A 10,524-nucleotide genomic window follows, 5' to 3' on the forward strand; every position below is an offset into this window, starting at 1 on the left:
CAATAACTTTGCACTAAACCTTGTCTGCTGCTGAGCCCATCCCTACACCTGGGACAGTTCATTTTGTATTGTTGTTATTATTATATATATATATGCCACTGTTATTAATACTGACACACAACTTTGCACTAAGGTGTCTGCTGCTGAGCCTATCCCTACACAGTTTATTTTTGTATTATTGTTATTTCTGCTATTATATTGTCTTGATACAACTGACACTTTATTTTATATTGAAAATGTTAACTTACATTTACAAATTCCATTTTATTTACATTAAACATTTGAACTTCTATTTACATTCAAACTTTTAACTTGTATTTACATGCATACGACACACCTGGGACAGTGTGATGCCGTTATTTATATTGTCTTGAGTGTGCAATAAAAGAGAACCTACATGGCGATTAAACAGATCCTGTATCTTGCTTATTTCTCCTCTGACACTTTATCTTTACAGTGACCTGTGTAGCATCCTATACATCACATGTAAGTGATTATTCTGATACCATCATGTTTCATCGGTTATAAACTGGCCAAGCTTTATTTACTGTGTCCCACCCCAAATGTGCAGCTGGGATAGAATATGAAAAAAATAAAGATTGGTTCCTGCAAGACAATAATGTGGGAATGTGAGAGCAGACAGGTGTCGGTAGTTGAATTTATCAACAATGTTGCAACCTTGTGGGGGAATGGCAGAGGCACATACACAAATGATAATAATTGATCATATCATTTTAAATATTATTTGACCTAAAACTAAAGGTTTTTATGTCTTCTGAGGAGGACATGGGGATTTGCTAACTTTTTATTCCCCCCCATTTTACACAACACAAAAAGGATTCTATGGGCCAAAACTAACATGTAGGTTTCCGTAGTGTTTATGGCAGACGGATGCAGTGGGTCTCAGGAAGATATATATTAAAGGTGTGTTTGCTGCTGAGCCCATTTACTGTGCATACAACACATCTGGCACAGTTTATTGTTATTATATTGCCACACTGTACACTATTGTAATGTTGCCTGTCTCGACTGTGGTAAATAAAAGAGAGAACCAAAAGCACTGTACAAAAGATCAGCCTTATTGTCAAAATGTTTACAATGTACAATTTACACGCTGTTCAGATGCCCCATAAGGGCTGTGCGCGTGTCTTGCCCCCCAGTCTCGGCAATGGCTGGCACTGGCCCATCAAGTTGGGTCGCCGGTAAGGCAGTCCATTCCTCCTTGTACTCATCATCATTACTCTCACAAAGGTTATGTAATATTGTAACAGCAGATATTTGGAAAATATAGTTTCCACACAAGAAAACATTCTGAGCTATTATTTACATCAGAACTTTACGTGACTGTAGATTTTGCATTTATATTGGATTTCCATGGAAACTATCTTGCATTTTTTTCTCACTAATAAGCTCTATAGTCTTTGTATTTCATGGCATATTTCCTGAGTGTGATACGAGTTCATCATCGGCAAGTAAGGGTATTGACATTTGACTTTAATGTAACATTAATTGTAGTCCTCAAAACTGTATATTGAGTTGTTCAATGAAAACGTTTTCCAATTGCAATATTGCATCCTCTCCATGATTAATTATCTGCATTGTCTCAAGGGGAAACAAAACACTAAACTTACATTTTACTTGTAAAGTAGTTTGACTTCAGGCTAGAACCTATGTACTGTAAAGACGAACACATGCAAAGTCAGGGAGGAAAACCACAAAATTTGATATATGACCAATAGGGGTCAAAATACTGTAAAACATGAGGAATAAATAAAATAAATATTTGCATTTAAAACATAATATTACAGATCTAACACACTATGCTGACACACAAAAGTTGTGAGAACCGAGCCGTTACGTCTATATGAGATCTGCAAAATCACATGACATTCAAGGATGCAGGAGCATCAAGGAGAGGGTTATTATCCACACTTGACAGCTTTATATGAAGCAGTCAATTGTGTTATTGTGAGGCACCTGTGGTTGCTTATTCACAGCTGTGTGAATATAATGGAGGCGTGTAGATAAAACAGCATTAATGTTGACATCCTGGCAGATGGGACAAGTGCTTCTGGCAGACGACAGTCCTGCAGGTGTTATCATTATGTGTTTTAATGACATCTTGATTTGTATAGGCTAGACTACAAAGTGTTAAAAATGTTCCTTTGATTAGGATACCAATTTTAATGCAGTTTATGAAAATCTTTTTAAAGCTTGATCATGTCTATGTGTATACACAGACGGTCTAAATGCTGTAACTCACAGATGGGCTGTAAAGTGTATCTCAGATTTATATGATAAAGTTGCAAGCTGGAGGTCTCACCGCAGATTAAAGTGTCAGTCATGGATACATTAAATATTCCATTAGTTGAGACCTCTGCCCCAGTGTGCACAGTAAATCAGGGACATACAGTATGTGTTTACTGCTGTGCGCTGCTGACACTGTAGACCTGACTGTGTATCATACACTTTATGATTTATAACGTTACGTGACCAGTTTGTAAAGATGAAGCTTGGGAATGTTAGTCTGTTGCTATATGGACTTTTGTTTTCCTCCTTACTTATTGCTACCAATTTTTTTATGAACCTTGAAGGAATAGTATGTCATTTTGGAACATATGCTCAAGGACCAAATGACAAGATCAATACCACTTTAGCTTAGCATTAAGACTGGGTGAAGTTTAGCTTTCACAAACATCAAACATACCTTTGCACATAATGCCATGTTAAAATCCCCAAATATATTTTTCTGGAGGTTTTGTAATGAACCAAATGTGACGTGGTAGTATTTTCTAGCTTGGAAGTCGCTGGTAGGTGGATTTTGTATAGGATGTAAATTGATTTATCGTAAGCATTGTTTAGCATGACCAAAGAACACAGACAAACACACACACACACACACACACACACACACACACACACACACACACACACACACACACACACACACACACACACACACACACACACACACACACATATCTGATTTATGACTTTTCTAGCCGGAACTTGGATCTCCATATAGAGGAAATAAAGCGAGCAGGCGTTCACTCTGCCTTGACTATAGGGCCTCTGCTCTCCAAGCTTCACTGGAGACACAATAAGGATGAGACCATAAAACACGAGGTCCAACAGATGCTTGGTGAAGACAACCACAGTCCATTATACAGCCTTTTAAAAACACTCCGGCAGTTCTCTAACCCCAGCTCCTGCACTCTTTATTAGGTTTTGTCTGCTGGTGTGGACGAGGACAGAGTTATGGCTCAGAATGACTTCCTCGGAGTGAAGCTCTGCCACAGCTCACAATGCCTCTCAATGAAAAGGGAACGCCTGTTACCATCAGCGCAGATGTTCTTTGTTCCGTGACAGATGTGTCCATTTTTATGTTTTTATTTCTCCTCTCTTCCTTTCTAAACAGTTTTGCTTTAAGAGCCTCTGATGTTTGATTTTCTGAAAGAACAGGGGATGCCATATGATTTACAGGTGCAAAGATAAAGGTTTGGGAGTACGACAAAAGCATATGGCCTTGTCAGAGCTTGGAATTTATGCTTGCTCCAAGGAAAGGAATAAACCTGCTTCCTCGTTATGCATGGCTTGTGAGCAACTGGAGCAAAGTGACTTTGAAACTGGCTATGTTTTCTCTGTTGTCATCACAGGTGATTTTAATTTAGGAATCTACAAAGTTCACTGAAGGTCTAGGGTGTGGCTGTTTGGAGTTTTGGATTAAAGGAGTGACAAAGTAGTAGGAGTTATAGAAGCCCTCATCTCCCTCCTTTCAACTGCATAATTAAACATGGGTGTAAAATGAAAAATACTACAGTGATGACATGGCATTTAACTATATTGCAGGCCAACCACCTACTGTAGGTTACAAGATAAACACAAAACGTAGGCTGTACTATAGACCTCACAGAAAGTTCAGAAATACACATTTTACCTTAAGTGACATAACAATTATGTCACATTTGCACATTTTGCCTTGTTTGAAGAATAAGAATGGTACAGATTACAACTGATAACAGCTATTTAATGGACTGATAACATTTTCAAGGGGGGTCCAGCCAGGTTTGTGAATTTAATGTACATTGAATTGCAACTAAAACTCCAAACCATTATGCCATAGCTCCCCCATTTAATCATATACAATTCTTAATCCTAAATAAATCCTTTTGCTAAATACAGTCTTATTTCACATCCAAACCCATTTCTAATCCTAAATATGTCAATTAAAAGTGCAGAGGCAGCCTTAATATGTAATGTTTTTAATACACAAACTTTCCTCTATGTGCGGACACATCAGTTTCTCGTGAAACCAACGCTCAACAGTTCCCTTTTGCTCTCTTTATTTCCACCGCACAGTTAAAGCCTCAGCTTGCAACAAGAGACAAATGTTCTAGAATTCTGCAAGAGAAAGCATTTAAGGATGAGTGGGTCAAAGCCTTTTTTATTTTTCCATTTAAGGTTTAATCTTTCACAGGAAACACACTGGAATGAGGCATTGAAACGATATGTGCTGATGCTGTAAATGTGGCTACACCACATACTGAAGCCTGGTTCAAAACAGACAGATCGTCTTATTACAGAGGGGGAGAAGGGTTTTTACTGTGGCGGTTTCTCTGTGTAACTTAATCATTCTGAAATAATTTGTACTTCAAATGAAATGTGCAGCATACATCATACATCTCCAAACCCAAAGAAAATGAACAATAGTGTTTGTAAGAAAGTACAAGACATGTATTATCTGACACATATTAGTTTTGGATGTGCTGTCTGTTGGATAGTCAGTTAACCACTTGGGTTCACACTGAAATATCTCAACAGCAGTGGATTGTGTGTGATTTGGTGCATATATTCATGGTGCCCAGAGGATGAATCTGTGTATCTTCGGCATTCCCCTGACTTTTCATCTATCTCCACCACCAGGGCAAATGTTTAGTTTGTTGAGCATTTTGAGTATGATAAACTTGCTGCAAAACTGCTGTGATGTGTGTGTGTTTATCTCTCTCTCTTCCTCTTCCACTGATTGTCTCCCTCCAGGTGCTTCCAATCCCCAATCAAGGCCTGCATGCTGGGCTGAGGAAAGCTGCAGCAACCCTCTCTGTCTGCATGGATGTCAGCATGAAACCGGTGTGTCTCTGTGTGAATAGTGTTTTGAATTTGTAGAGAAGTTTTCCCATTGTAACTCTCTGTATTGTCTACCATTGCCACTTTCTTTCTTAAGAAAGTTGTCCTTATTCTGCCTTTTGAAAAGGCTGGTTAGCCATTTTATTTAACCGTTTTTTAAACAATATGTCTTGGTCAAACGAGTAAGTTCAATCTACTCCTAAGAAGCAACTCTAAACTAAGATGTTGACCATGTCCTATATCTGTTAAAAAGCAGTAAAAGCATACTGATGTGAGCATTTGACTAACAAAGCTGTTTGCTGTATATATTTGTAGATGCTTTATTTGTGTCAGTTTACTTTAAAATGTAAGCACTTTTTGGGATGGAAAACTACTTTAAAAGTTCTCTTTTGTTCAATTTACCTCAATAGGTGTGGTGCCAAAGAACCACATTAAATGGCAGACAGCATTAACAAGGTCCAATGGCTGCCTAGATTTCTGTTACCTTTTATCCTCTCTGAAAGTAAAATAGTCAAAACTGTCCACTAAGGGAGAAATCACTCAACGCCAAACTTGATCCTCAATATCTTTTAATGTTTGGTCTTTTCCCTACCAGCGGAAAACCAGCCTTAATAATAGTTTTCCTAAAACTGCATCTCACATGTCAACCACCACATGACCTTTCAGCAAGAGCTGCTTTATTATTACAGTGCGTCATGGTTTTCCTTGCCACTGTATAATTTCTGCTATCGTAATGATAGTGTGTGGACAGTGAAAAGGGAGTTTTATGTAATATGATTCCATTCTGCAAACAAACATTGACCTGCAACAAACACATCTGTCTTAATATTTTTTTTATATTTAAGTCATTTAAATTAGGAAATGTGATTAAGAACTTCTTCCAAATGGTTGTTTGAATAGCTTAAGTGACACATGTTACTCAGATATTATTCTCACAAAGCAAGAATTTATTTATTTATTTGTACCAGTATAAAACGGTGACATTCAACAAGTTGCTATTCGAATATTATTAGGATGAATGACTTTAAAAGTGATTTTATTTAATTGCACTTTTACTAGCTCACTTTCAATTAGTAGTTTCTTCACATTTATTGAGAACTTATTGATAAAACTGAAAAGTACAGTATAATACTGAGACAACATAAGCAGGAATTTCTTACTGAGTCTACATTTTCAGAATATTTCCATTATAATTGATAGATTTTCCATACTGTGGCCACCTGTTTTCCCGCATCACCATGCCATATTTTCCCTCACTGCAGCGTAACAAGGAATTGAACAGCTGAATATGAAACTGTTGCATGTGAAGGACAGCTCTTTGAACAGTTTTGCAAATTGGAAATGTATATTTTCCTCACTGGCTGCATCACAATCTGTCAAGCCTTCACATTTGCCATAACAAGACCAAAAAACTCACAAAGGTGTAATTGCGAGCTCAAAGGAGGCATGGATCAAGTCTTGTGCTGTGTCTCATAAAATGTTATGTATACACGTTTATAGAATAATTGCTTTTTCAGATCTCAACAGTAGGCTACAATGTTCAGTGTTCCGAGATTTCCTATATGCATTTGTGTATGTCCACTAATAAGTATTTTTCAGCTTGCATTAATTTCAATGACAATGCTTTTTCCTCTACTGTATTTTATGAATTGTGTTTACCAGAACTGTTTGCAGTTTACAGTTAATTGCAGCTGAATCGTCATTACTCGACTTAGCCACGACTTCCTGTAAAGCTCTATTACTGAAAAAAGTGCAACGCAATGGAGCAATTCAGAGAAGATCTTTTCCAGGACAAATAATAGGCTAAATGCATTGCTGTAGCTATTGGCTAAACTACATGGTATTTTGACATGACCAGAAATGGAAAATATTGCAAATGTTTAAATATTGGCCAAAATCTGCTGGATTTGAGGCGTTGATGTTATTTTCCTGTGGTCTTTTCCAAACATATAATTTCAAGATTGCTGATTTGTGGAAAGACGTGGCAAATGGCGTCAAATCCAGAAAAACAAAACTGAAAAGGGCCTAATAAGATACTTATCCCATGAATACGGAGATTGACAGTGTTGTCTTTGCAGCCCTTTGCATTCTTTGCATGATAATACCCTGTTGTCAAGTATACGGGAGGAAGGGAGGAAGGAAGGAGGGAGGAAGAAGAGGGGAGGAAACTGAAAGAAAAGCTTACCCAGACAGAGTGAAGTGACATGCTCTGGATTTAGGAAACTAACGGCAGACTGGAGGAGGGAGCAGTACTTTATACTTTGAGAGATCTTCTTTGGACTTTATTTAGTCAAACTGTTGTTGGATCGATGGACAAATCCATTTTGTGGGGGCGGTATCTATGACAAAAGTCTATGTTTTCAGATCATGCCACGTTTGCCTGTGATGTGCTGAGCAGAACATCCTCCCACTGTGCATAAACACAACAGCTGTCAGTGCGCACTGACCGAAAAGTTACCGGAGTTGTCTTTACTTCTTCTTTGGCTGAATTTCTTTATTTTTCAAATCTTCTGTTGTATCGACTCCTTTTTCCCCCAGCGTGCTGTCCCCCGGCCCGCCCCAGCATGCTGGACTGACGTCTGAGGAATGGCATCGGCTGTGTTTGAAGGCACGTCGCTGGTCAACATGTTTGTCCGAGACTGTTGGGTCAACGGGATCCGCAGACTGATCATCAGCCAGCGGGGAGAGGAAGAGGAATTCTTCGAGATAAGGACAGAGTGGTCTGACAGGAACATTTTATATTTGCATCGGAGTTATTCCGATCTGGGGCGGCTGTTTAGGAGACTGCTGGAGTCCTTTCCTGAGGACATAAGAGACCTCTCCAAGTCTCCGCTCATAGAAGGTTGGTCTGATGGGAATGGGATAGTTGTATGGCAGGAAGTGAGCATTTAATACAGTAACATGGCTTCAGAAATAATGTGACATTAGTTTACTTTTTAATGGTTACATTCTGATCAGGGGCGTATCCCTTAAATTGGGGGGGGGGGCCAAATGCGTAGTAGAGGGCTTTGACCCCCCTCAATTTCTGCACTTTTAAATTTTTTAGCAGCGACTAACAATTGAGAAGCCAGAATGCACAACTATTTGCCAGCTGTGCTTTATTAAATGCTTAACTATAAAGATTTTTAGTGTCATTGGTGGTATTTTCAGATTGATAGCTCATCACTTAAATCCTACTTTGTTACAAATGAAACTTAAGACAGTGCCTATATCTTTAGAATACTATTTGAAATAGAACAACTGAATTGCTCCTAAACAGTCATCCAAAAGCACAACTTTAAGTATTGTGCTTATAAGTTTCTTCGAAATAAGAAACTATAAAATAACAAAGTGCCTAATGGATTTAAGAAATAGTAATCCATGTCTAGAATGATAATATAGTTGACTTTCATTTTAGGGCAACATTACTTTTTTGCCCCAACAGTATATTTTGTAAAGAAAGTGAGACGTTATACCTAAAAATCTCACATTATTTCAACACGTCCTCCAACTCATACGACCAAATGGGCCGATTGTTCGGGCCCTTATTACGACCAAATATGCCGTTTGTTCAAGTGCTTAATACGTCCTATAATTACGTTTTAAAGTTTTCGCCCTCTAGTGCTCCCGTTGAATGCTAACGTTACAGATGGTCGTTTATTCCCAAATAACCCTCTCTGTAAAATCCTAAATTGTAGGATAGTTTGGCCATTAAAACGCTTTTTGATTAGATTTCTAGCGAGAAGTGTATATTGTACTTTTAGATTCCACGTCGAGTCGATATGTAGGATCTATAGTTTGATAGATATTACGAAGATGATTTGAGGTATGAAAGTTACGGGTTGAAAACAGTATTTCCGGTCTCGACGTTTTCATAATAAAACCAATGATCAAATGATTTAACAGTGATATCTGCAGTACTCATCAACTAAAAAACATCAGTTTATCCTTGTTAATTATACGACATTTACAATGCTTTTGTGTTTTTCCCATAGATTTTTCTCTTTCGATTCTGAGAGACACCTTTCTTTTTTCAGAGGTTTTGATAGGCTAAAACATCGATTGTTTTAGCCGCAATGCATGTCAGGATATGGTGTTCATGCGATATGAAAAACATTTAAAAAAAATTAAATAATACTTTATTCCGAGTGTTCTTGCTTTTCTTAAAATATATTATTTACTGAACTACCTTTCCAACTCCTCATGCAGTTGACTGTTACAGGTCTATACAGGTTCATGGTACAATGCATAAGCTTCAAATCGAGAGACTGAAACTGTGTTTTCCTTTACCGTTCTGTTTTAATTTCACAATAAAGTTAATAGTAATATTATGTTTGATATTATTATGTTTTATTAAATACACCACTGTTTTTTTAACCCGCACCTCCTGGTGGTTAATAAAGCACGTTATTGAATTTTGTTGTTGAATATGTTAAATATTAAGAGTAGCCTACATACAAAATAGGGGGAAAGTAGAAGGTCAATGATACACATATAGAATAGAAAATATCAAGAAGATACTGTAGTGATCTCTACAATAAAAGGACGTCCAAAGATATTAACAGGAGGATGTGCAAAACAGACAAACTAATGAGGCTTTATTCAAATATTAAAGAATACTTTAAGTTAAGGTCTTCTTTTGAATAAGAACAACACTTTGGGGGTATCAACAGATAAATATTAAGTCTTTCAAAAGAAGACCTTAACTTAAAGTATTCTTTAATATTTGAATAAAGCCTCATTANTGCCTGCACTGAGTGTGTGTGTGAGGAAGTCAGTGGATTGGTCAATTTGGACCAATCAGCGGGGGCTTAACGTAACGTCTCCGCGGACGTAACGGCTCCACGGATTGGTCCATTTGGTTCCGGGTAACGCATGACATCATGAGTTACCCGGAATAATCAATGGACAGTGACGTATCTCCAACGAGGCGTTTTGGGGAGGTATTTTCTGTGTTAGAGTTTTACTCGCTACAGGGTGTACTTTGAGGGTTTTGACTCTGCAGACCGTTTACATGCATAAAAACCTTCATAACACACAAGGGGACAGGTAATAACCGGAAAAGCATGACATGGGACCTTTAAGATAAGATAAGATATACTTTATTGATCCCAAGTTGGGAAATGTTTTTGTTACTGCAGCATGTACTACTTTGTTCTACTCCACTACAATTCAGAGGTTAACCTGGTATTTTTACTCCACTACATTTATTTTAGTTGCTTTGCAGATTCTGATTAATGATGTGAAATATAAACAACCCTTAAATCAGACTTTAGTTAAACCTGAGTCAAAAGTGCCAAAAAAAGTGCCAAAATAAACTATGCAATATATTGGACATTAAGTACTTTTTCAGACTTCATATTTATCTGTGGATAACCCCAACGTTTTTTTCTTATTCAAAAGAAGACCTTAACTTAAAGT

The 10,524-nt window shown here is 37.6% G+C and overlaps 1 protein-coding gene across 2 annotated transcripts in view; it reads left to right on the forward strand.

The window, feature by feature from the left end:
- The first annotated feature begins 5,038 nt into the window (after positions 1-5,038).
- Positions 5,039-10,524, forward strand: part of pxdc1b (PX domain containing 1b) — a 13,703-nt gene continuing 8,217 nt past the window's right edge. The window contains exons 1-2 of one of the 2 annotated variants that reach the window (XM_010788417.1): positions 5,039-5,127; positions 7,663-7,966. In XM_010788417.1, the coding sequence (XP_010786719.1) occupies positions 7,711-7,966 (256 nt within the window). In that variant the 5' untranslated portion in view covers positions 5,039-5,127; positions 7,663-7,710. Of the gene's footprint in view, positions 5,128-7,314; positions 7,967-10,524 lie in introns of those variants that run through there. The other variant, XM_010788407.1, reaches the window with a different exon arrangement.

This window comes from Notothenia coriiceps, unplaced genomic scaffold, assembly GCF_000735185.1.
Source record: "Notothenia coriiceps isolate Sejong01 unplaced genomic scaffold, NC01 NC01_scaffold00001364, whole genome shotgun sequence".
In the NCBI taxonomy this organism is placed as follows: Eukaryota; Metazoa; Chordata; class Actinopteri; order Perciformes; family Nototheniidae; genus Notothenia; species Notothenia coriiceps.